Here is a 26,673-nt window from a genome sequence, read left to right as displayed (position 1 = left end):
TTGCCAAAATGGGGTCAAAGGTCAAAGGGGGAGGGGTGAGGTTGGGTCAAGATGGGTGGGGGAGGGGTCAGAGGCTGGTGGGGGAGGGGCACCCAAAAGGGGGTCAGAGGTCAATGGGGGAGGGGTCAAGAGGGGTCAGTGCAGGTGGGGGGAGGGGTCACAGTGTGGGGGCGGGGTCAGTGCATGGGGGCGTGGTCACAGTGTGGGGTCAGAGCATGGGGGCGGGATCACAGGGTGGAGGGGGGGTCACAGTTTGGGGGGCGGGGTCACTGTGGGGGGAGGGGTCACAGTGTGGGGGCGGGGTCACTGTGGGGGAGGGGTCAGTGTGGGGGCGGGGTCATTCTGTGGGGGCGGGGTCATTCTGTGGGGGCGGGGTCAGAGCATGGGGAGGAGGTCACACTGTGTGGGCGGGGCCACTTTGTGGGCGGGGTCAGAGCACGGGAGAGTGGTCACAGTGCGGGCGGTGCCTCTCTGTGGGCGTGGTCACTGTGGGCGGGGGTCACCGTGTGGGAGGGGTCACCGTGTGGGCGGGGGTCACTGTGGGCGTGGTCTGTGTGGTGGAGTGGCCGCTCTGTGGGCGTGGCCACTCTGTGGGCAGAGCCACTGGGTGTGCGTGGTCAGTGTGGGGGCGGGATCACTCTGTGGGCAGGGCCACTCTGTGGCGTGGTCACAGTGCGGGGCGTGGTCACTGTGTGGGCGTGGTCAATGTGCGGACATGGTCACAGTGTGGGCATGGTCACAGTGTGGGCGTGGTCACAGTGTGGGGCATGGTCAGTGTGTGGGCGGTGCCACTCTGTGGGCGTGGTTACCGTGTAGTCATGGTCACAGTGTGGGCGTGGTCAGTGTAGGGGCGGGGCCACAGTGTGGGGATGGGGTCACTCTGTGGGCGTGGTCAGTGTATGGGCATGGTCACTGTGAGGGCATGGTCACAGTGTGGGCGTGGTCACAGTGTTGGGCATGGTCAGTGTATGGGCGTGGTCAATGTGTGGGCATGGTCACTGTGTGGGCGTGGTCACAGTGTAGGGCATGGTCAGTGTGTGGGCGTAGTCATTGTGTGGGCGTGGTCACTGTGAGGGCATGGTCAATGCAGGGGCGGGGCCACTGTGTGGGCGTGGTCATTGTGTGGGCGTGGTCACTGTGAGGGCATGGTCACAGTGTGGGGCGTGGTCAGTGTGTGGGTGTGGTCACAGTGTGGGCAATGGTCGGTGTGTGGGGCGTGGTCACAGTGTGGGCGTGGCCAGAGTGTGGGCATGGCCACTCTGTGGGCGTGGTCACAGTGTGGGGCCAGGATCACTCTGTGGGCGTGGTCACTGTGTGGGCGGTGCCACTCTGTGGGCGTGGTCAGTGTGTGGGCGTGGTCACAGTGACGGCGAGGTCACAGTGTGGGCGGGGCCACTGTGGGAGCGTGGTCACAGTGTGTGTGTAGTCCTTGTGTGGGCGGGGCCACAGTGTGGGCGGTGCCACTCTGTGGGCGTGGTCACTGTGTGGGCATGGTCGATGTAGGGGCGTGGTCACCGTGTGGGCAGGGTCATAGCACGGGGGGGCGTGGTCACAGTGTGGGCATGGTCAGTGTGGGGCCGGGATCACTATGTGGGCGTGGTCACTGTGTGGGCGTGGTCACTGTGTGGGCGTGGCCAATGTGTGGGCATGGTCAGTGTATGGGCGTGGTCACTGTGGGGCGTGGTCACAGTGTGGGGCGTGGTCAGTGTGTGGGTGGAGCCACGGTGCGGGCGTGGTCACGGTGTGGGTGGAGCCACGGTGTGGGCGTGGTCCCGGTGTGGGCGTGGTCCCGGTGTGGGCGTGGTCCCGTTGTGGGCGTGTCCCCGTCCGTACCGAGGTCGTTTCCGGTTCCCAGCACGATCAGCGCCCCCTCCTGGCCCTGCAGCGCCGCCCCCACCGCGCGCGGGTCCCGAGCGTCCCCGAGCAGAACCCGGTGAGGGGCGGGGCCGGGGGGCAGCCGCGAGGGGTCCCGGACCAGCACGGTCACCTCGAAACCTGGGAACCCAAAATATCCCAAAATGAACCCAAAATATCCCATCGGGAACACCTAAACCCGCCCGGACCAGCACGGTCACCTCGAAACCTGGGGACCCCAAAATATCCCAAAATGAACCCAAAATATCCCATCGGGAACACCTAAACCCGCCCGGACCAGCACGGTCACCTCGAAACCTGGGAACCCCAAAATGTCCCAAAATGAACCCAAAAAATCCACCCGGAGCAGCACGGTCACCTCGAAACCTGGGAACCCCAAAAATCCCAAAATGAACCCAAAAAATATCCCATAATGAACCCCAATATCCACCCGGACCAGCACGGTCACCTCGAAACCTGGGAACCCCAAAATATCCCAAAATGAACCCAAAAAATCCACCCAGGAACCCCCAGAATCCACCCGGACCAGCACGGTCACCTCGAAACCTGGGAACCCAAAATATCCCAAAATGAACCCAAAAAATCCCATTATAGACCCCAGAATCCAGCCGGACCAGCACGGTCACCTCGAAACCTGGGAAACCCAAAATATCCCAAAATGAACCCAAAAAATACACCCAGGAACCCCCAGAATCCACCCAGACCAGCACGGTCACCTTGAAACCTGGGAAACCCAAAATGTCCCAAAATGAACCCAAAAAATCCCATCAGGAACCCCAAAATATCCCAAAATGAACCCAAAAATATCCCATTATAGACCCCAAAATCCACCCGGACCAGCACGGTCACCTCGAAACCTGGGAACCCCAAAAATCCCAAAATGAACCCCAAAAATCCACCCAAGAATCCCCAAAATCCACCCGGACCAGCACGGTCACCTCGAAACCTGGGAACCCCAAAATGAACCCAAAAAATCCCATCAGGAACCCCAAAAATCCACCCGGACCAGCACGGTCACCTCGAAACCTGGGAACCCCAAAATGTCCCAAAATGAACCCAAAAAATCCCATAATGAACCCCCAAAATCCGCCCGGACCAGCACGGTCACCTCGAAACCTGGGAACCCCAAAATGTCCCAAAATGAACCCCAAAAAATCCCATTATAGACCCCAAAAATCCCATCAGGAACCCCAAAAAAAATCCCGTCAGGAACACCCAAAAATTCCCATCAGGGACCCCTAAAAAAATCCCATTATAGACCCCAAAAATCCCATAATGAACCCCAAAAATCCACCCAAGAATCCCCAAAATCCACCCGGACCAGCACGGTCACCTCGAAACCTGGGAACCCCAAAAATAGACCCTAAAAAAAATCCCATCAGGAACCCCAAGAAATATCCCGTTATAGACCCCAAAAATCCCATCAGGAACCCCAAAAATCTCATAATGAACCCCAAAAAATCCCGTCGGGAACACCCCAAAAATATCCCATAATGAACCCCAAAAATCCCAAAATGAACCCCAAAAATCCACCCAAGAATCCCCAAAACCCGCCCGGACCAGCACGGTCACCTCGAAACCTGGGAACCCCAAAATGTCCCAAAATGAACCCAAAAAATCCCATTATAGACCCCAAAAATCCACCCGGACCAGCACGGTCACCTCGAAACCTGGGAACCCCAAAATATCCCAAAATGAACCCCAAAAAATCCACCCAAGAATCCCCAATATCCACCCAAGAATCCCCAAAATCCACCCGGACCAGCACGGTCACCTCGAAACCTGGGAACCCCAAAATATCCCAAAATGAACCCAAAAATCCACCCAAGAATCCCCAAAATCCACCCGGACCAGCACGGTCACCTCGAAACCTGGGAACCCCAAAATATCCCAAAATGAACCCAAAATCCCATAATGAACCCCAAAAAATATCCCATTATAGACCCCAATATCCACCCGGACCAGCACGGTCACCTCGAAACCTGGGAACCCCAAAAATCCCATAATGAACCCCAAAAAAATATCCCATTATAGACCCCAAAAATCCACCCGGACCAGCACGGTCACCTCGAAACCTGGGAACCCCAAAATGTCCCAAAATGAACCCAAAATATCCCATAATGAACCCCAAAAAATATCCCATTATAGACCCCAAAAATATCCCATTATAGACCCCAAAATCCACCCGGACCAGCACGGTCACCTCGAAACCTGGGAACCCCAAAAATCCCATTAGAGACCCCAAAAATCCCATAATGAACCCCAAAAATCCACCCGGACCAGCACGGTCACCTCGAAACCTGGGAACCCCAAAATATCCCAAAATGAACCCAAAAATCCCATCGGGAACATCCAAATCCACCCGGACCAGCACGGTCACCTCGAAACCTGGGAACCCCAAAAAATCCCAAAATCAACCCAAAAAATCCACCCAAGAATCCCAAAAATATCCCATTATAGACCCCAAAATCCACCCGGACCAGCACGGTCACCTCGAAACCTGGGAACCCCAAAATATCCCAAAATGAACCCAAAAAATCCCATCAGAGACACCCAAAATCCAACCAGGAATCCCCAAAATCCACCTGGAGCAGCACGGTCACCTCGAAACCTGGGAACCCCAAAATGTCCCAAAATGAACCCAAAAAATCCCATTATAGACCCCAAAAATCCCATCAGGAACCCCAAAAAAAATCCCGTCAGGAACACCCAAAAATTCCCATCAGGGACCCCTAAAAAAATCCCATTATAGACCCCAAAATATCCCATAATGAACCCCAAAAATCCACCCAAGAATCCCCAAAATCCACCCGGACCAGCACGGTCACCTCGAAACCTGGGAACCCCAAAAATCCCAAAATGAACCCAAAATATCCCATAATGAACCCCAAAAAATCCCAAAATGAACCCAAAAAATCCCATTATAGACCCCAAAAATCCGCCCGGACCAGCACGGTCACCTCGAAACCTGGGAACCCCAAAAATCCCAAATGAACCCAAAAAATCCACCCAAGAATCCCAAAAAATCCCATTATAGACCCCAAAATCCACCCGGACCAGCACGGTCACCTCGAAACCTGGGAACCCCAAAATATCCCAAAATGAACCCAAAAAATACACCCAAGAATCCCAAAATCCACCCGGACCAGCACGGTCACCTCGAAACCTGGGAACCCAAAATATCCCAAAATGAACCCAAAAATATCCCATTAGAGACCCCCAAACCTGCCCGGACCAGCACGGTCACCTCGAAACCTGGGAACCCCAAAAATCCCATCAGAGACACCCAAAATCCAACCAGGAACCCCAAAAAAATCCCAAAATGAACGCCCAAATATCCCAAAATGAACCCCAATATCCACCCGGAGCAGCACGGTCACCTTGAAACCTGGGAACCCCAAAAAATATCCCATTAGAGACCCCAAAAATCCCATCAGGAACCCAAAAAATCCCATCAGGAACACCCCAAAAATCCCATCGGGAACCCCCCAAAAATCCCGTCAGGAACCCTCAAAATCCACCCAGGGGATCCCCAAAAAATCCCATAATGAACCCCAAAAAATCCCAAAATGAACCCCAAAAATCCACCCAAGAATCCCAAAATCCACCCGGACCAGCACAGTCACATCGAAACCTGGGGGACCCCAAAAATCCCAAAATGAACCCAAAAATCCCATCAGGAACCCCAAAAAAATATCCCATAATGAACACCCAAAATCCACCCAGGAACCCCCAGAATCCACCCGGACCAGCACGGTCACCTCGAAACCTGGGGACCCCAAAATATCCCAAAATGAACCCCAAAAATCCCAAAATGAACCCCAAAAAATCCCATTATAGACCCCAAAAACCCGCCCGGACCAGCACGGTCACCTCGAAACCTGGGGAACCCCAAAATGTCCCAAAATGAACCCCAAAAATATCCCATAATGAACCCCAAAAAATCCCATTATAGACCCCAAAAACCCGCCTGGACCAGCACGGTCACCTCGAAACCTGGGAACCCCAAAAATCCCAAAATGAACCCCAAAATCCCATCGGGAACCCCCCAAAAATCCCGTCAGGAACCCTCAAAATCCACCCAGGGGATCCCCAAAAAATCCCATAATGAACCCCAAAAAATCCCAAAATGAACCCCAAAAATCCACCCAGGGACCCCAAAACCCACCCGGAGCAGCACGGTCACCTCGAAACCTGGGAACCCCAAAAAATCCCAAAATGAACCCCAAAAATATCCCATAATGAACCCCAAAAATCCCATTGGGAACCCCCCAAATCCACCCAGGGGATCCCAATTCCCCCAGGGCCCCCCAAAATCCCCCCAGGACCCATCCAGGACCCCCAAATCCCCCCCAGGACCCCCCAAAATCCCCCAAAATCTCCCCCACGCCCCGCCAGGACCCATCCAGGACCCCCCAAAATCCCCCCAAAATCCCCCAAATCCTCCTCAGGACCCCCCAAAATCCCACCAGGAACCCCCAAATCCCTCCCCAAATCCCCCCAGGACCCCCCAAAATCCCCTCAAGACCCCCCCAAAATCCCCCCAGAATCTCCCCCACACCCCCAGGACCCCCCAAAATCCACCCCGGACCCCCCAGGACCCATCCAGGACCCCCAAAATCCCACCCAGGACCCCCCAAAATCCACCCCAGGACCCCCCAAAACCCCCCAAGACCCCCAAAATCCCCCAGACCCCTCCAAGACCCATCCAGGACCCCCCAAATCCTCCCCAAAATTCCCCAAATCCTCCCAGGACCCCCCAAAATCCCCCCAGAATCCCCCAGACCCCTCCAAGACCCCCCAAAATCCTCCCCAAAATCCCCCAAATCCCACCAGGACCCCCCAAAATCCTACCAGGACCCCCCAAATCCCTCCCCCACCCCCCCAGGACCCCCCAAATCCCACCCAGAATCCCCAAAATCCCCCCCAGGACCCTCCAAAATCTCCCCAGAAACCCCCAAATCCCCCCAGGACCCCCCAAAATCTCCCCCACAGCCCCCGGGACCCATCCAGGACCCCCCAAATTCCACCCAGAACCCCCCAAATCCCCCCAGGACCCATCCAGGACCCCCCAAATCCTCCCCAAAATTCCCCAAATCCCACCAGGACCCCCCAAAATTTCCCCCACACCCCCCAGGACCCATCCAGGACCCCCAAAATCCCCCAGGAACCCCCAAATCCCTCCCCAAATCCCCCCAGGACCCCCCAAAAACCCCCAAAACCTCCTAAGGACCCCCAAAAATGCCCCCAGGGCCCCCCCAAAATCCCCCCAGGACCCCCCAAATCCCCCCCCACATCCCCCAAATCCCACCAGGACCCCCCAAAATCCCCCCAGGACCCCCCAAAATCCCCTCAAGACCCCCCAAAATCCCCCCAGGGCCCCCCAAAATCCTCCCCAAATCCCCCCAGGACCCCCCAAAATCCCCCCAGGGACCCCCAGGAACCCCCAAAATCCCCCCAGGGCCCCCCAAAATCTCCCCCACACCCCCCAGGACCCACCCAGGACCCCCCAAATCCTCCCAGGACCCCCCAAAATCCCCCCAGAAATCCCCAAATCCCCCCCAAAATCCCCCAAAACCTCCCCAAAATCCCCCCAGGACCCCCCAAAATCCCCTCAAAACCTCCCCAAAATCCCACCAGGACCCCCCAAAATCCCCCCCACCCCCTCAGGTCCCCCCCATTTCTTATCAGCCCCCCCCAAACCCCCCCAAAACCCCTCCCAGGCTTTATCAGCGCCCCCCAAAACCCAGATAAGCCTTATCAGCCCCCCCCAAAAGCCAGGGAGCCCCAAAACCGTCGGAATTCGCCCCAAAATTTTTGGGACCCCAAAAGTCAAGGAGGCCCGAAACTCCTCAGTTCCGAGGGGACCCCAAAATTCCCAGGGAATCCCAAATTCTTGGAACCCCAAAACTCAGGGAACCCCCCCCAAAAATCTCTCAGTTCTCAGGGAACCCCAAAATTTCTGAGATTCCCCCAAAAACCCCTCAATTCCCACGGGATCCCCCCCCAAATTTTTGGGACCCCAAAATTCCCAGGGAGTCCCAAATTCTCAGGGAACCCCAAATTTCTGGGACTCCCCCAAACCCAGGGAGCCCCAAAACCGTCGGAATTCGCCCCAAATTCTTGGGACCCCAAAATTCCAGGGAGTCCCAAATTCTCAGGGAACCCCAAAATTCCAGGGACCCCAAATTCCAAAGGACCCCAAATTTCTGGGACTCCCCCAATTCTGGGGAACCCCAAATTTCTGGGAGTCCCCCAAACTCAGGGAGCCCCAAAACCGTCGGAATTTGCCCCAAATTATTGGGGCCCCAAAATTCCAGGGAGCCCCAATTCCAAAGGACCCCAAATTCTCAGGGAACCCCAAAATTTCTGAGATTCCCCAAAATTCCAGGGAACCCCAAATTTCTGGGACTCCCCCAAACCCAGGGAGCCCCCAAACCGTCGGAATTTTCCCCAAATTCTCAGGGAACCCCCAAATTTCTGAGATTCCCCAAAATTCCAGGGAACCCCAAAATTCCAAAGGACCCCAAATTCCAGAAACCCCCAAATTTCTGGGACTCCCCCAATGTCCAGGGAACCCCAAAACCTCTCAGTTCCCAGGGGATCCCCAAATTCCAAAGGGCCCCAAATTCTCAGGGAACCCCAAAATTTCTGGGATTCCTAAAATTCCAGGAACCCCAAAATTCCAGGGAACCCCAAATTCCAAAGGACCCCAAATTCTCAGGGAACCCCAAAATCCAAGGACCCCCCAAATCCCTCAGGACCCCAAATTCCAAAGGACCCCAAATTCCCAAGAACTCCCCCAAATTTCCAAAGGACCCCAAATTCCCTGGGAACCCCAAATTCCCAAAGGACCCCAAATTCCCGGGGTCTCCCCCAAACTCCAGTGACCCCAAACTCGAGTGACCCCAAATTTTGGCAACTTCCCCAAATTTCCCGTGACTTCCCCAAATTTCCCGTGACTTCCCCAAATTCCGCTTTTGGGGTCCCCCAAATTTCCCTCTTTTGGGGTCCCCCCAATTCTCCCCCTTTCCCTTTCAGGGATCCCCCAAATTTCCCCTTTTTGGTATCCCAAATTCCCCCAAATTCCCCCCATTTTAGGGTCCCAATTTCCCCTTTTTGGGACCCCAAATTCCCCCAAAACTCCCCCAAATTTTGGGTTGTCCCGTGCCCATTTTGGGATCTCCCCGTTCCCGGTTTTGGGGTCCCAAATCCCCCTAAATTCCCCCAAATTTTGGGTTCCCCGTGCCCATTTTTGGGGTCCCCGTGCCCATTTTTGGGGTCCCTCTGTTCCCGGTTTTGGGACCCCAAATGCCCCCAAAACTCCCCCAAATTTTGGGTTCCCCGTGCCCATTTTTGGGGTCTCTCCGTTCCCGGTTTTTGGGGTCCCAAATCCCCCCAAACTCCCCCAAATTTTGGGTTCCCCGTGCCCATTTTTGGGCACCGTTTTTGGGGTGTCCCGTGCTCGTTTTTGGGGTTCCCCGTGCCCATTTTGGGATCTCCCCGTTCCCGGTTTTTGGGGTCCCAAATCCCCCCAAACTCCCCCAAATTTTGGATTCCCTGTGCCCATTTTTGGGCACCGTTTTTGGGGTGTCCCCGTGCCCATTTTTGGGGTGTCCCCGTGCCCATTTTTGGGGTCCCAAATCCCCCAAACTCCCCCAAATTTTGGGTGTCCCGTGTCCATTTTTGGGGTTCCCCGTGCCCATTTTTGGGGTCCCAAATACCCCCAAACTCCCCCAAATTTTGGGGTCCCAGTGCCCATTTTTGGGATCTCCCTGTGCCCGTTTTTTGGGCTGTCCCGTGCCCATTTTTGGGGTGTCCCGTGCCCATTTTTGGGATCTCCCTGTGCCCGTTTTTTGGGCTGTCCCGTGCCCATTTTTGGGGTGTCCCGTGCCCATTTTTGGGGTGTCCCCGTGCCCATTTTTGGGGTGTCCCCGTTCCCGGTTTTTGGGGTGCCCCATGCCCGTTTTTGGGCTGTCCCCGTGCCCATTTTTGGGGTATCCCGTGCCCCATTTTGGGATCTCCCCGTTCCCGGTTTTTGGGGTCCCTGCATTCCCGATTTTTGGGGCCCCAAATCCCCCCAAACTCCCCCAAATTTTGGGTTCCCCGTGCCCATTTTTGGGGTCCCTCCGTTCCCGGTTTTGGGGTCACAAATCCCCCCAAATTCCCCTAAATTCCCCCAAATTTTGGGTTCCCTCTGCCCATTTTTGGGGTGTCCCGTGCCCATTTTGGGATCTCCCCGTTCCCGGTTTTTGGGGTCCCTCCGTTCCCGATTTTTGGGGTCCCAAATCCCCCAAACTCCCCCAAATTTTGGGTTCCCCGTGCCCATTTTTGGGCACCGTTTTTGGGGTGTCCCGTGCTCGTTTTTGGGGTTCCCCGTGCCCATTTTGGGATCTCCCCGTTCCCGGTTTTTGGGGTCCTTCCGTTCCCGGTTTTTGGGGTCCCAAATCCCCCCAACTCCCCCAAATTTTGGATTCCCTGTGCCCATTTTTGGGCACCGTTTTTGGGGTGTCCCGTGCCCATTTTTGGGGTGTCCCCGTGCCCATTTTTGGGGTCCCAAATCCCCCAAACTCCCCCAAATTTTGGGGTCCCAGTGCCCATTTTTGGGATCTCCCCGTGCCCATTTTTGGGGTCCCTGCATTCCCGGTTTTTGGGGTCCCAAATCCCCCCAAACTCCCCCAAATTTTGGGTTCCCCGTGCCCATTTTTGGGATCTCCCCGTGCCCATTTTTGGGGTGTCCCCTGCCCGTTTTTTGGGGTGCCCCGCGCCCGTTTTTTGGGGTGCCCCATGCCCATTTTTGGGGTGTCCCGTACCCTGCTCCAGCGCCAGTCCCAGCGTGACCCGCCCGGTTCTGCCGGTGGCTCCGAAGATCGCGATCTTCATCCCCCCTGCCCTGAACCGAACCGAACCGAACCGAACCGGATCGAACCGAACCGGGAATGGGACCGGGATTCGGGATTCGGGATTCGGAATTCGGGATTCGGGATCCGGGATCGGCACCGGGAGCGCTCCGGGAGCTCCGCGACCGCTCCGGGGAGTTTTGGCTCCGCCCCTGGGCGGGACTGGGAGGGAATGGGAGGGACTGGGAGGGACTGGGAGGGACTGGGCGGGGCTGAGAGGGACTGGGCGGGGCTGGGAGGGGCGGGACCGCCTCGGTTCGCGCGGTTCCGGTGCCTGTCGGGATGGTCCCAGTCCGTATTTGATCCCAGCCCAGTTTATCCCAGTCAGGATTATCCCAGTTCATATTTGATCCCAGCCCATATTTAATCCCAGTCCATATTTGATCCCAGTCCAGTTTATCCCAGTCCATGTTTGATCCCAGCCCAGTTTATCCCAGTCCTATTTGATCCCAGTCCCTGTTTAATCCCAATCCAAATGATCCCAGTCCATATTTGATCCCAGTCCCTATTTGATCCCAGTCCCTATTTAATCCCATTCCATATTTAATCCCAGTCCCTATTTGATCCCAGTCCCTGTTTAATCCCAGTCCCTATTTGATCCCAGTCCCTATTTGATCCCAGTCCAGTTTATCCCAGTCTGTATGGTCCCAATCCATAGGATCCCAGTCCATATTTGATTCCAGTCTAAATAATCCCAGTCCAGTTTATCCCAGTCAGGATTATCCCAGTCTATATTTGATCCCAGTCTATATTTGATCCCAGTACATATTTAATTCCAGTCCGTATTTGATCCCAGTTCATATTTCATCCCATTCCATATTTGATTCCATTCCGTATTTAATCCAGGTCTATATTTGATCCCAGTCCAAATGATCCCGTTTCATATTTGATCCCAGTCCCTATTTGATTCCATTCCATATTTAATCCCATTCCATATTTGATCCCAGTCCCTATTTAATCCCAGTGCTATTTGATCCCAGTTCCGTATTTAATCCCAGTCCAGTTTATCCCAGTCCAGTTTATCCCAGTCAGGATTATCCCAGTCAGGATTATCCCAGTCAGGATTATCCCAGTTCATATTTGATCCCAGTCCTGATTGGATCCCAGTCCAGTTTATCCCAGTCTGTATGGTCCCAATCCATAGGATCCCAGTCCATATTTGATTCCAGTCTAAATAATCCCAGCCCAGTTTATCCCAGTCAGGATTATCCCAGTCTCTATTTAATCCCAGTCCATATTTGATCCCAGTCCATGTTTTACCCCAGTCCGTATTTGATCCCAGCCCATATTTCATCCCATTCCATATTTGATTCCATTCCGTATTTGATCCCAATCCATATTTGATCCCAGTCCATATTTGATCCCAGTCCAAATGATCCCATTTCATATTTGATCCCAGTCTATATTTGATCCCAGTCTCTATTTGATCCCAGTCCGTATTTGATCCCAGTCCAGTTTATCCCAGTCTGTAGGGTCAATTAAATCAGGGGAGGGGTCAATTAAATCAGGGCAGGGTCAATTAAATCAGGGGAGGGGTCAATTAAATCAGGGCAGGGTCAATTAAATTAGGGGAAGGGTCAATTAAATCAGGGGAGGGTCAATTAAATCAGGGATGGGGTCAATTAAATCAGGGATGGGGTCAATTAAATCAGGGGAGGGTCAATTAAATCAGGGCAGGGTCAATTAAATTAGGGCAGGGGTCAATTAAAATAGGGAAGAAGTCAATTAAATTAGCACAGGGGTCAATTAAATCAGGGATGGGGTCAATTAAATCAGGGCAGGGTCAATTAAATCAGGGGAGGGGTCAATTAAATCAAGGCAGGGTCAATTAAATCAAGGCAGGGTCAATTAAATCAGGGGAGGGGTCAATTAAATCAGGGCAGGGGGCAATTAAATTAGGGGAGGGGTCAATTAAAGCAGGCAAGGGGTCAATTAAATCAGATGAGGGGTCAATTAAATCAGGGGAGGGGTCAATTAAATCAGAGGAGGGGTCAATTAAAATAGGGAAGAAGTCAATTAAATTGGGGAGGGGTCAATTAAATCAGAGGAGGGGTCAATTAAATCAGGGATGGGGTCAATTAAAGCAGGGATGGGGTCAATTAAAGCAGGCAAGGGGTGAATTAAATCGGGGGAGGCTCTTTGGTGGTCCCTGAGGCAAATAAATACAGGGAAGGGGTCTCTGGTGGTGCCTGGGTCAAGGGAGACGCAGAGAGAGAAACAGAGCAGGGAAAAGAGAGGCAGGAGAGGAAAAAGGGAGACACAAACACAAACAGAACTGCAAGGGATTGAACGTGAACGGGAGGGAAATCAGTAACTCTGAGAGTTTTATTGGCCATCAAATACATCCCACACACCCAGCCCCACACAGTCCCCATCCCATTGCTCCAAATTGAGATCCCACTTCTCTAAATCACCTCCCAACCCTTTATCTCAGCCTGGTGGCTGTGGAATCGAGTGGGTTTGGAGTGGGATTGAGGTTTTTGAGGTGGGTTTGAGCCCTTTTGGGGTAAGATTGAGCTGCTTTCACCGGGATTTGAGTGGTTTTGAGGGGACAGATCCATCCCTCCGGACTTTTGGAGTGCAAAGAGATGGAGAATAGAAAAAATTAAGGTGGAATTGAAACGAGAAGCAGCCAGGTGTGTTCCTAACATGGATCACGGGGAATGTGAGTGACCAGGGCTGTGCCCAAAGTGCCTCCTCCAGTGGGGGATGGAGCTGCAGCAGCGCACGAAGCTCTGCCCGCACTCGGGGCACTCGCAGGGCTTCCCTTAGTGGTGCCTCCGTTGGTGTTGGGTCAAGTGAGAGCTGCAGGTGAAGCTCTTCCCACACTGGGGACACTCGTAGGGCCTCTCCCCGGTGTGGATGCGCCGGTGGATGATGAGGTGGGAGTTCTGCATGAATCCCTTGCCACAGTCGGGGCATTGGAAGGGCCTCTCCTCTGTGTGGATCCGATAGTGCAGGAGGAGATGGGAGCTGCTGGTAAAGCCCTTCCCACACACGGAACACTCGTAGGGCCTCTCCCCAGTGTGGATCATGTGGTGCCTGACCAGGGTGGAATGGTGGCTGAAGCTCTTCCCGCACTGCCCGCACTTGTAGGGTCTCTCCCCGGTGTGGATGTTCTGGTGCTGGATCAGGCTGGAGCTGCGGCTGAAGCTCTTCCCACACTGCCCACACTCGTAGGGCCTCTCCCCATTGTGGATCATCTGGTGGCTGAGCAGGTGGGAGCTCCTTCTGAAGCTCTTCCCACACTCCCCACACTCGTGGGGTCTCTCCGTGGAGTGGATGTGTTGATGCTGGACCAGGGTGGAGTTGTCCCTGAACCCCTTCCCGCACTCGGGGCATTGGAAGGGCCTCTCCTCCGTGTGAATCCGATAGTGCAGGAGGAGATAGGAGCTGGTCTTAAAGCCCTTCCCGCACTCGGAACACTCGTAGGGCCTCTCCCCTGTGTGGATCTTTAGGTGCACGATCAGGGCAGAATTGTGGCTGAACCTCCTTCCACACTCCCCACACTCGTAGGGCTTCTCCCCAGTGTGGGTCCTCTGGTGCTCAATGAGGCTGGAGCTCCTGCTGAAGCTCTTCCCACACTCCCCACACTCGTAGGGCCTCTCCCCGGTGTGGATCCTCTGGTGCCTGACCAGGTGCGAGCGCCGTCTGAAGCTCATCCCACACTGCCCACACTCGTAGGGCCGTTCCCCAGTGTGGATCACCTGGTGCAGGACCAGGCTGGAGCTCCACCTGAAGCTCTTCCCACACTCCACGCACGTGTGGGGCTTCTCCCCATCCTGGAGCTGCTCATGGAGCACCAGCTCCGAGCTCTGGCTCCATGTCTGGCCACCTTCCGCTCTTTCCCCCTCACATCCCCGCCATCTGCGTTTGCAGCCCCTCCTCGTGCGGCATCTCCGGGCCTTTTCCTCCCCGTTGGCTTCCTGCGCCGTGGAGCCGCTCAAAACGGCCTCTGCCACCAGGTTCTGCCGCGGGCATTTGTCCTCCCTGCTCTCCATGCTCAGCTCCTGCTCTGGGCGAGGAAGGACAAGGACAGCATGGGATTTGCCTCCGTGCCACAGGCAAGGGCAACGAGATCCCCCCAGGGCCGTGCTGGGCTGGGAGATGGAGCAGCACAGAGGGGAAAGGGGAACTGACTTCCTCCTCACCTGCCTCAGTGTCCCTGGGGCATCTTCCTCTTCCTCACAGGCTGCCAAGTGTTGGCAATGGGAAATCCTGGTTTGGGGAAAACAAGGGATGAGCACGTTGAGTTTGAAGTCCATCTCTACAAGTCACTGCCCACCTGAGCTCCAGAAACACCTCCCAAACACCAAAATTCAGCCCTGAAAAAGCCTCCCAGGGGTTCCCCGTCCCTGATCCCTCCCCTCTGGTGTTCGGGGGTTCCCCCCTGTCCCAGCTGCTTGCATTGGGGGTCCCCCTTCTCCTGGGTGCCCGCCCTGCCCAGGCTGCTGGCAGTGCCAGCAATGCCAAAAGCTCCCCCCTCTTGGCTCTCCCCATTTTGGGATGCCGGGGCTCTTTGGGCTCCCGGGCTCCCTTCTCCCTCATTCTCGGCTCTCGGCTGCAGCGGCTCCAAGGAGTCCCCCCTGCCCCTCTCCAGGCTCTTGAGGCTCCCGCCAATGGCGGCGCTCCCCCCTCTCTGGCCTCCCCACTTTGGCCTCCTGGGGCACACAGGGCTCTGCTCCTCCAGGCTGCCTCTGCCCGCAGCCGCCACCGCCACCCCCCGATGTCCCCCCGAGGGGCCTTTTCCGCTCACCCTTGGACTTCTTCATTCTCCAAACATCCCCCCAAAAACCCAACCCAGGGACCCCCCGGGATATCCGGGCCGGGCTCCCCCTCCCCGCTCACCGGAGCCATGGGGGGGGCGATGATCCCACAGGTGGGGGCTGCGAATTCAGGCAGGGCTGCAGGGAATGGCTCCGTCCGCTCGGCCTCGATCCGCCTTTGTCCCTCCTCTTCCTCTTCCTCTTCCTCTTCCTCCTCCTCTTCCTCTTCCTCCTCCTCTTCCATCCCTCCCCTTTCCCTCCCTCCTCCTTCTCTCTTTCCCCACCTCCTGCTCTTCACTCCCTCCTCACAGAAAGGGACGGAAGCCCCAATACCCCCCAGGACTCCCCCAAACACCGAAGAACTCCCCAAAATCCCCCCAGGACGCCTCAAAACCCATCCAGGATGTCTCCAAAATCCCCCCCAGAACATCCCAGCTCCCCCCCAGGATGTCCCCAAAATCCCCCCACGACACCTCAAAACCCCCCCAGGATGCCCCCAAGTCCCCCAGGACACCTCAAAACCCCCCAGGACACCTCAAAACCCACCCAGGATGCCCCAAACTCCCCCAGGACTCCCTAAATCCCCCCCAGAACATCCCGGCTCCCCCCCAGGATGCCCCAAACTCCCCCTGGACTCCCCAAACCCCCCAGGACGCCTCAAAACCCACCCAGGATTGTCCCCAAATTCCCCCAGGACTCCCTAAAATCCCCCCAGGACACCTCAAAACCCACCCAGGATGCCCCCAAGTCCCCCAGGACACCTCAAAACCCCCCAGGACACCTCAAAACCCACCCAGGATGTCCCCAAAATCCCCCCAGGACATCCAAAATCCCCCCAAGGATCCCCCAAACTCCCCCAAATCCCCCAGAACATCCCAAACTCCCCCAAGAAGCCCCAAACTCCCCCAGATCTCCCCAAATCCCCCCAGGATCCCCCAGAATCCCCCAGGCCAGTTTTGGGGTGCAGCGGGTGCTTTATTACATTTGTACAACGGCGGCGCTGGGGCCCCCCCGGCTCTCTATGGCTTGTGCTGGGGGGAAGGGGGGGCCGGGACCCCAAAATTTGGGTTTTGGGGGAGCCAGGACCCCAAAATTGAGGTTTTTGGGCAGGCCGGGACTCCAAACTCAGATTTTGGGGTGGCCAGAACCCCAAACTCAGATTTCGGGGGGACCAGGACCCCAAAATGAAGGTTCAGAGGATGCTGGGACCCCCAAATTAGAGTTTGGGGAGACCTGGACCCCAAAATCGGGGCTCGGGACCCCAAACCCAGGGCTCGTGGTGGAGGGGGTGGGACCCCAAAATTCAGGTTTTTTCGGGGGGGCCGGGACCCCAAAGTTTGGGATTTTTGTGGGGCCGAGAGCCCAGAGTGGGGGCTCGGGGGGTTCATTTCCGCCGGGGCCGGTCGGGGTCGCGGCGGGGGAGCCCCTCGTCGGTGGAGGAGGTGGTGAGGAGGCCCTGCTGCCAGCGGGCCAGCTCGGCGTGCTCCTGAGCGCTGGCGGCCAGCGCCCGCAGCCAGCCCTGCATGTCCTCCTGCGGGGCACCGGAAACGGGCTCAGGGACACCGGAAACGGGGCCGGGGGCACCGGAAATGGGGACGGGGGCACCGGAAATGGGGCCGGGGGCAACGGAAATGGGGCCGGGGGCACCGGAAATGGGGTCAGGGGCAATGGAAATGGGGCCGGGGGCACCGGAAATGGGCTCAGGGGCACCGGAAACGGGGTGGGGGGCACCGGAAATGGGGCCGGGGGCACCGGAAATGGGGTGGGGGGCACCGGAAATGGGGTGAGGGGCACCGGAAATGGGGTCGGGGACACCGGAAATGGGGTGGGGGGCAACGGAAATGGGGTCGGGGGCACCGGAAATGGGGTCGGGGGCAATGGAAATGGGGCCGGGGGCACCGGAAATGGGGTTAGGGACACCAGAAACGGGGTGGGGGGCACCAGAAATGGGGCTCAGGGACACCGGAAATGGGCTCGGGAGCACCAGAAATGGGGTCGGGGGCAACGGAAATGGGGTCAGGGACCCCCGAAATGGGGTCAGGGACCCCAAAAACGGGCTCAGGGACCCCGGAAACGGGGTGGGGGGCACCGGAAATGGGGTCGGGGGCACCGGAAACGGGGTGGGGGCAACGGAAATGGGGTGGGGGGCACCGGAAATGGGCTCGGGAGCACCAGAAATGGGGTCGGAGGCAACGGAAATGGGGTCAGACACCCTAAAAATGGCAGCGGGGACGCCAAAAACGGGCTCAGGGACCCCCGAAATGGGCTCAGGGACCCCCGAAATGGGCTCAAGGACCCCAAAAATGGGCTCAGGGACCCCAAAAACGGGGCCGGGGGCAACAGAAACGGGCTCGGGGACACCGGAAATGGGGCCGGGGGCACCGGAAATGGGGTTAGGGACACCAGAAATGGGCTCGGGAGCACCAGAAATGGGGTCGGGGGCAACGGAAATGGGGTCAGGGACCCCCGAAATGGGCTCAGGGACCCCGGAAACGGGGCCGGGGGCACCGGAAATGGGGTCGGGGACCCCGGAAATGGGCTCGGGAGCACCAGAAACGGGGCCGGGGGCACCGGAAATGGGGTGGGGGGCAACGGAAATGGGGTCAGGGACACCAAAAATGGGGTTTGGGACACCAAAGATTGGGTTAGGGACAGAAAATGGGGTCAGGGACCCCAAAAATGGGGTCAGACACCCTAAAAATGGCATCAGGGACAACGAAAATGGGGTTAAAGACATCGAAAATGGGGTCGGGGACAATGAAAATGGGGTTTGGGACCCACCAAAATCACCATGAGACCCCCCCCAAACCACCATCAGACCCCCCCAAAGCCCTCAAGGACCCCCCAAAGCCCTCAAGGAGCCCCCCAAGCCCTCAAGGACCCCCCAAGGCCCCACCTCGTCCTTGGCCTGCAGCAGGAACTCGCTCCCATCGCCGGTCCTACGAGACAGGGACAGTGTCACCGTGTCCCCTGGACTGGGGGGCGCCAGAGCCACCAAAGTCACCAGGAGACCCCAAAAGTGACATCGGAGACCCCAAAATGACATCAGAGACGCCACAAGTGCCATCAGAAACGCTGAAAGTGCCATCAGGGCCACCCAAATCAACAGGAGGCCCCAAAAGTGACATCGGAGACCCCAAAAGTGCCATCAGGGCCACCAAAATGACATCAGAGAACCCACAAGTGACATCGGAGACGCCACAAGTGCCATCAGAAACGCTGAAAGTGCCATCAGGGCCACCCAAATCAACAGGAGACACCAAAATGACATCGGAGACCCCAAAATGACATCAGGGCCATCAAAAGTGACATTGGAGACCCCAAAATGACATCAAGGCCACCAAAATGAACAGGAGACCCCAAAATGACATCAGAGACCCCAGAAGTGCCATCAGAACCACCAAAATCAACAGGAGACCCCAAAATGACATCAGAAACCCCAGAAGTGACATGGGAGACCCCAAAATGACATCAGAGACCCCAAAATGACATCAGGGCCACCCAAATCAACAGGAGGGCCCAAAGTGACATCAGAGAACCCAAAAGTGACATCAGGGCCACCAAAATCAACAGGAGACCCCAAAATGACATCAGAAACCCCAGAAGTGACATCGGAGACCCCAAAATGACATCAGGGCCACCCAAGCCAACAGGAGACCCCAAAATGACATCGGAGACCCCAAAAGTGCCACCAGAGACCTCAGAAGTGACATCAGAAACCCCAGAAGTGCCATCAGAAACCCCAAAAGTGCCATCAGGGCCACCCAAATCAATAGGAGACCCCAAAATGACATCGGAGACCCCAAAATGACATCAGGGCCACCAAAACCAACAGGAGACCCCAAAGTGACATCGGAGACCCCAAAATTGACATCAGAGACCCCAAAATGACATCAGAGACCTCAGAAGTGACATCAGAAACCCCAAAAGTGCCATCAGGGCCACCCAAATCAATAGGAGACCCCAAAATGACATCGGAGAACCCAAAATGACATCAGGGCCACCAAAAGTGCCATCAGAGACCCCAAAAGTGCCATCAGAAACCCCACAAGTGCCATCAGAGACCCCAGAAGTGCTATCAGAACCACCCAAACCAACAGGAGACCCCAGAAGTGACATCAGAGACCCCAAAATGACATCAGGGCCACCAAAATCAACAGGAGACCCCAAAGTGACATCAGAGACCCAAAAGTGACATCGGAGACCCCAGAAGTGCCATCAGAACCACCCAAATCAACAGGAGACCCCAAAATGACATCAGAGACCCCAAAATGACATCAGGGCCACCAAAATTGACAGGAGACCCCAAAAGTGATATCAGAGACGCCAAAATGACATCAGGGCCACCAAAAGTGCCATCAGAAACCCCAAAAGTGCCATCAGAAACCCCACAAGTGACATCGGAGACCCCAGAAGTGCCATCAGAACCACCCAAACCAACAGGAGACCCCAGAAGTGACATCAGAAACCCCAGAAGTGACATCAGAAACCCCACAAGTGCCATCAGAAGCCCCAAAAGTGCCATCAGAACCACCCAAATCAACAGGAGACCCCAAAATGACATCGGAGGCCCCAAAAGTGCCACCAGAAACCCCAAAATGACATCAGGGCCACCCAAATCAACAGGAGACCCCAAAGTGACATCAGAAATCCCAAATGTGACATCGGAGACCCCAAAATGACATCAGAGACCCCACAAGTGCCATCGGAGGCCCCACAAGTGCCATCAGAAACCCCACAAGTGCCATCAGAAACCCCACAAGTGCCATCAGAGACCCCGGAAGTGCCATCAGAAACCCCACAAGTGCCATCAGAGACCCCAAAATGCCATCAGAGACCCCACAAGTGCCATCAGAAACCCCACAAGTGCCATCGGAGACCCCACAAGTGCCATCAGAAACCCCACAAGTGCCATCAGAGACCCCAAAAGTGCCATCAGAGACCCCAAAAGTGACATCAGAGACCCCACAAGTGCCATCAGAAACCCCACAAGTGCCATCGGAGACCCCACAAGTGCCATCAGAAACCCCACAAGTGCCATCAGAAACCCCACAAGTGCCATCGGAGACCCCGGAAGTGCCATCAGAAACCCCACAAGTGTCATCAGAGACCCCACAAGTGCCATCAGAAACCCCGGAAGTGCCATCAGAGACCCCGAAAGCGCCATCGGAGGCCCCGGAAGCGAGCAGCCCCCGGACTCACTTGAGCTTGAAGACGTTCTTCTTCTTCTTGTAGTCGTTGGCCACCTCGCCGGCGGCGCGGTGCAGGCTCAGCAGGGGCTCCCCGGCGTGCGTGGCGCCGGTCGCGGGGCCCTTGGCGTCCTTGTAGAAGCCCAGGTCGCCCTTGGCCAGGACGCAGTAGAGGTTGACCCAGGACCTGCTCGTGGTGGGACACGGGCGGTGACCACCACGGTTTGGGGAGAAAGGTTTGGTGGAACGCCGAGTTTTGGTTGATGGAGGGTCCTGTCGCTGTCACTGGTCAATCCCCGTCATTGATGGAACCCCAATGATGGTGGAACCCCCAAATTCTGGTGGGTCCTCTCCACTGATGGACACCCCAGCCCTTGGTGGACCCCATCACTGATGGACACCCCAACCCTTGGTGAACCCCAACCCTTGGAGAAGGTCCCAACCCTTGGTGAACCCCTTCCATTGATGGACCCCAACCCTTGGAGAACCCCAAATTCTGGTGGGTCCTCTCCACTGATGGACACCCCAGCCCTTGGTGGACCCCATCACTGATGGATCCCCAACCCTTGGAGGTCCCAAACCTTGGTGAACCCCTTCCATTGATGGATCCCAAACCTTGGTGAACCCCAACATTTGGAGAACCCCCAACTCTTGATGAACCCCAACCCTTGGAGAAGGTCCCAACCCTTGGTGGACCCCATCACCGATGGATCCCCAACCCTTGGTGAACCCCAAACCCTTGGTGAACCCCCAAATTCTGGTGGGTCCTCTCCACTGATGGACACCCCAACCCTTGGTGGACCCCATCACTGATGGATCCATGGATCCCCAACCCTTGGAGAACCCCATCACTGATGGATCCCCAACCCTTGGAGAACCCCAACGCTTGGAGAAGGCCCAAACCTTGGTGAACCCCAACCCTTGGAGAACCCCCAACTCTTGATGAACCCCAACCCTTGGTGAACCCCAGCCCTTGGAGAAGGTCCAACCCTTGGTGAACCCCTTCCATTGATGGACCCCAAACCCTTGGAGAACCCCCAGCTCTTGACGAACCCCTTCCATTGATGGACCCCAAACCTTGGAGAAGCCCCAACTCTTGACAAACCCCTTCCAATGATGAACCCCAACATCTGAAGAACCTCCAGCTCTTGAAGACCTCCAACATTTGCTGAACCCCTTCCATTGATGAACCCCAACCCTTGGAGAACCCCCAGCTCTTGATGAACCCAACATTTGGAGAAACCCCGGCTCTTGATGAACCCCAACCCTTGGAGAACCCCAACCCTTGGAGAACCCCCAACTCTTGTTGAACCCCTTCCATTGATGACCCCCAACCCTTGATGAACCCCAACATTTGGAGAACCCCCAACTCTTGACGAACCCCTTCCATTGATGAACCCCAACATTTGGAGAACCCCCAGCTCTTGATAAATCCCTTCCACTGATGACCCCAACATTTGGAGAACCCCCAACTCTTGATCAACCCCAACCCTTGACGAACCCCCAAATTCTGGTGGACCATTGATGAACCCCAAACCCTTGATGAACCCCAACCCTTGGAGAACCCCCAGCTCTTGATCAACCCCTTCCATTGATGACCCCCAACTCTTGTTGACCCCCATCCATTGATGAACCCCAATCCTTGGCAAACCCCCAACCCTTGATTAACCCCTTCCATTGATGAACCCCAACGCTTGGAGAACCCCCAGCTCTTGATCAACCCCTTCCATTGATGACCCCCAACATTTGAAGAACCCCCAACTCTTGATCAACCCCTTCCATTGATGACCCCCAACTCTTGTTGACCCCCGCCCCCTTGGAGCACCGCGATGGCCACGCTTCCCCCCCAGACCTGTTGGACGCCTTCTTGCCGGCGCCGTCGAGCTCGTGCTTGCGCAGCAGGAACCCCTCGTGCGCCACGGTGTGGGCGGGCGGCGGCGGCGGCGGCGGCGCGCTGCCCTGCGCCGGCGCCGACCGCGAGCGCCGCGGCTCCCCCGGGCCTTGCGCCGAGTCCCGGGGGCGCGGCCGGCGGCGCGGCTTGGGCCGGTCCCGCGCGCGGGGACGCTCCGGACGAGGCGTCCTCTCCGGCAGGGCCTCGGGGCCGGCGGGGAGACGGGCGGGGGAGTCACGGTCACGGGGCTGGGGACAGCAGGGGACAGTGAGGGAGATCCAGGGGACAGTGAGGGGACAGTGAGGGGACAGGGAGGGGACAGGGAGGGGACAGGGAAGGGACAGCAGGGGACAGTGAGGGGACAGTGAGGGACAGTGAGGGGACAGTGAGGGGACAGGGAGGGGACAGGGAGGGGACAGCTGGGGACAGTGAGGGGACAGGGAAGGGACAGCAGGGGACAGTGAGGGGACAGTGAGGGACAGTGAGGGGACAGTGAGGGGACAGTGAGGGACAGTGAGGGACAGTGAGGGGACAGCAGGGGACAGTGAGGGGACAGCAGGGGACAGTGAGGGGACAGAGAGGGGACAGCAGGGGACAGTGAGGGGACAGTGAGGGACAGTGAGGGGACAGTGAGGGGACAGCAGGGGACAGTGAGGGGATGGCAGGGGACAGTGAGGGGACAGTGAGGGGACAGGGAGGGGACAGCAGGGGACAGTGAGGGGATGGCAGGGGACAGTGAGGGGACAGGGAGGGGACAGTGAGGGGATGGCAGGGGACAGCGAGGGACAGTGAGGGGACAGTGAGGGGACAGTGAGGGACAGTGAGGGGACAGTGAGGGGACAGTGAGGGGACAGTGAGGGACAGTGAGGGGACAGTGAGGGACAGTGAGGGACAGTGAGGGACAGTGAGGGGACAGTGAGGGACAGTGAGGGGATGGCAGGGGACAGTGAGGGGACAGTGAGGGGACAGTGAGGGGACAGTGAGGGGACAGTGAGGGAGATCCAGGGGACAGTGAGGGGACAGTGAGGGGACGGCAGGGGACAGTGAGGGACAGTGAGGGGACAGCAGGGGACAGCAGGGGACAGTGAGGGGACAGCAGGGGACAGCTGGGGACAGCAGGGGACACTGAGGGGACACTCAGGGAGCTCCAGGGGGACGTTGAGGGGACACTGGGAGATCTGCAGTGGACATGGAGGGGACATTGAGGGGGACACCCAGGGGGACATGGAGGGGACACTGAGGGGACATCCAGGGGGACGTGGAGGGGACACTGAGGGATCTCCAGGGGGACGTGGAGGGGACACTGAGGGATCTCCAGGAGGACATGGAGGGAACACCAAGGGGAACCCAAAGGTACACGAAGAGGAATCCTTGGGGCCACCAAAGCGTCGCCCAGGTGCCACCAAGGACTCACCGAAGCCGGCACGGGGCCGCCCGCCTCCTTCTCCTGCAGCTGCTCCACGATGTCGGCCAGCGTGGCTTTGCTGCTGGAGAACATTTGGAGACCAGGGTGGCATCACCTCAGCCCCGTCCCCTCCCCGCTGTCCCCGCGGCGTCCCCGCGGCGTCCCCCGGCTCACCCGCCGCCCTTCCCGTCGTGCCGCGGCGGCTCCGGCTCGCTGGACTCCTGCCGCTCCAGCCGGCGCTCCCGGCGCTCCCGGCGCCGCTCCGGCCGTGCCTCGCCGGGCTCCTCGGCCTTGGTGGCTGCCGGGGGCTCGGCGGCCGCGGCGGTGATGGCGGCGGTGACGGCGGTGACGGCGGCCGGGGGCGGCTCGGTGGGCGCCCCGTCGGTGGCCGGCGGCTGGACGCGGTCCAGCTTGGGCTGGAGGCGCTCCGGCCGCAGCTCGTGCCGGACGTAGGCGACGCGCGGCTCCGGCCGCCGAGGGTCGGCAGCGCCAGGAGGCTCCCCCAGGAACTTGCGGGCCAGGAGCGGCGTCGGCGGCTGCTTGTTCTGCTCGGCCTTGAGCTTCTCGATCTGCGGCGTGGGGTGGGGATGGTGGGGATGGAGATGGGGATGATGGAGATGGAGATGGGGATGATGGAGATGATGGAGATGATGGAGATGGAGACAAGATTGAGATGGAGATGGGGATGATGGAGATGGAGATGGGGATGAGATGGAGATGGAGATGATGGAGATGATGGAGATGGAGATGGAGATGATGGAGATGAGATTGAGATGGAGATGGGGATGGAGATGGAGATGATGGAGATGATGGAGATGATGGAGATGGAGATGATGGAGATGGAGATGAGATGGAGATGGAGATGATGGAGATGATGGAGATGATGGAGATAAAGATGGAGATGGAGATGATGGAGATGGAGATGAGATGGAGATGATGGAGATGATGGAGATAAAGATGGAGATGGAGATGGGGATGGAGATGAGATTGAGATGAGGATGGGGATGAGAAGGAAATTATGGAGATGATGGAGATGGAGATGGAGATGATAGAGATGGAGATGGGGATGGAGATGGAGATGATGGAGATGATGGAGATGAAGGTGGAGTTGAGATGGAGATGAGGATGGGGATGAGAAGGAAATTATGGAGATGATGGAGATGGAGATTGGGATGAGACAGAGATGGAGATGGCAATTGAGATGACAGATGGGATGGAGATGGAGTGAAGATGGAGATTTGGAGATGGGATGGAGATGGAAATGATGGAAGTGGAAACGAGATGAGATGGAGAAAGAGATGATGGAGATGGAGATGATGGAGATGATGGAGATGATGGAGATAGAAATGATGGAGATGGAGATGAGGATGGAGATGGAGATGGAGATGTGATAAGATGGGATGGAGATGGGATGCAGATGGAGATGATGGAGATGGAGATAGAAATGATGTCAATGGAGATGATGGAGATGGAGATGAGGATGGAGATGGAGATGTGATAAGATGGGATGGAGATGGAGATGATGGGGATGGAGATGGGATGCAGATGGAGATAGGGATGAGATGGAGATGATGGAGATGGAGATGGAGATGGAGATGGAGATGGAGATGGAGATGTGATAAGATGGGATGGAGATGGGATGCAGATGGAGATGATGGAGATGGAGATAGAAATGATGGAGATGGAGATGATGGAGATGGAGATGGAGATGATGGAGATGGAGATGATGGAGATGGAGATAGAAATGATGTCAATGGAGATGATGGAGATGGAGATGGAGATGAGGATGGAGATGGAGATGTGATAAGATGGGATGGAGATGGAGATGATGGAGATGGAGATAGAAATGATGTCAATGGAGATGATGGAGGTGCGATGGGGACAGAGATGAAGATGGAGACGGAAATGAAGAGGACAAAGCCAGGCGATGGAAACGGCGGCAGAGACGGGAACAGGATGAAGCCCAAGGTCAGATGAGGAGACGTTTCTGCAGAACCCACGGCCGTCCCCACCCCGAGCAGGGCCCAGCCCCGGGGATGTCCCCGTCCCCGTGGCGGCCGTACCGTGGTGAGGCGCCGCAGGGAGCTGAACCTCTCCTCCCAGGCAGCCGCCGCCTTCCGGAAGGCCTCGTGCCGCCGGATCAGCTGCTCCACCTCGTCCACGCTGCTGCCCAGCTCCTGGCTCTTCAGCAGCGGCTCCTGGGCCGTCAGCCACGCGTCGGCCACCACGGCCTCCTGCGCGAACTGGTGCACCTCGCGCACTGCCGGCACAGCCGGGGTCGCCCGTCACCGCGGGGGCCGGCGCCACCCATCCTCTGCTGGCCCTCAGCGTTTGGTGTCACCCGGCACGGCTGGTGTTCCTCATAGTTTGGTGTTCCCCATAATTCCGTGTTCCTCATAATTTGGTGTTCCCCATAATTTCATGTTCCTCATAATTTGGTATTCCTCATAATTTGGTGTTCCCCATAATTTCGTGATCCTCATAATTTGATGTTCTTTGTAATTTGGAGTTCCCCATAATTTGGTGTTCCCCGTAATTTCATGTTCCTCATAATTTTGTGTTCCCCACAATTTAATTTGGTGTTCCCTGTAATTTCATGTTCCTCATAATTTGATGTTCCCCATAATTTAGTGTTCCCCATAATTTA

The 26,673-nt window shown here is 56.7% G+C and overlaps 3 protein-coding genes across 3 annotated transcripts in view; all 3 read right to left on the bottom strand.

The window, feature by feature from the left end:
- The window catches only part of BLVRB (biliverdin reductase B), an 18,732-nt gene extending 7,800 nt beyond the window's left edge, over positions 1-10,932 (bottom strand). The window contains exons 1-2 of the mRNA XM_077192864.1: positions 10,689-10,932; positions 1,741-1,995 (exon numbers count right to left, since the gene is read on the bottom strand). Coding sequence (XP_077048979.1) covers positions 1,741-1,995; positions 10,689-10,758 — 325 coding nt within the window. The 5' untranslated portion in view covers positions 10,759-10,932. The remainder of the gene's footprint in view (positions 1-1,740; positions 1,996-10,688) is intronic.
- Positions 10,933-13,175: 2,243 nt separating this feature from the next.
- Positions 13,176-15,777, bottom strand: LOC143696540 (uncharacterized). Its single transcript, XM_077193070.1, has 3 exons — positions 15,624-15,777; positions 14,927-14,993; positions 13,176-14,790 (listed from the first exon to the last, which is right to left on the bottom strand). Exon 3 carries the CDS (start codon positions 14,774-14,776, stop codon positions 13,544-13,546), a length of 1,233 nt encoding a protein of 410 aa, XP_077049185.1. The 5' UTR covers positions 14,777-14,790; positions 14,927-14,993; positions 15,624-15,777; the 3' UTR covers positions 13,176-13,543.
- Positions 15,778-16,495: 718 nt separating this feature from the next.
- Positions 16,496-26,673, bottom strand: part of SPTBN4 (spectrin beta, non-erythrocytic 4) — a 55,229-nt gene continuing 45,051 nt past the window's right edge. The window contains 7 exon segments of the mRNA XM_077192853.1: positions 16,496-17,072; positions 18,438-18,480; positions 20,744-20,917; positions 22,583-22,869; positions 24,036-24,108; positions 24,201-24,595; positions 26,090-26,286. Of these exon segments, the coding sequence (XP_077048968.1) occupies positions 16,926-17,072; positions 18,438-18,480; positions 20,744-20,917; positions 22,583-22,869; positions 24,036-24,108; positions 24,201-24,595; positions 26,090-26,286 (1,316 nt within the window). The 3' untranslated portion in view covers positions 16,496-16,925.

This window comes from Agelaius phoeniceus, chromosome 36 (genome assembly GCF_051311805.1).
Source record: "Agelaius phoeniceus isolate bAgePho1 chromosome 36, bAgePho1.hap1, whole genome shotgun sequence".
Lineage (NCBI taxonomy): Eukaryota > Metazoa > Chordata > Aves > Passeriformes > Icteridae > Agelaius > Agelaius phoeniceus.
Note: the sequence above shows the minus strand (reverse complement) of the source record. Positions and strands in the feature narration are given on the sequence as shown.

Coding starts and splice junctions, on each gene's coding strand:
- LOC143696540 (XM_077193070.1), bottom strand. CDS start 14,776: ATGGAGAGCAGGGAGGACAAATGCCCGCGGCAGAACCTGGTGGCAGAG.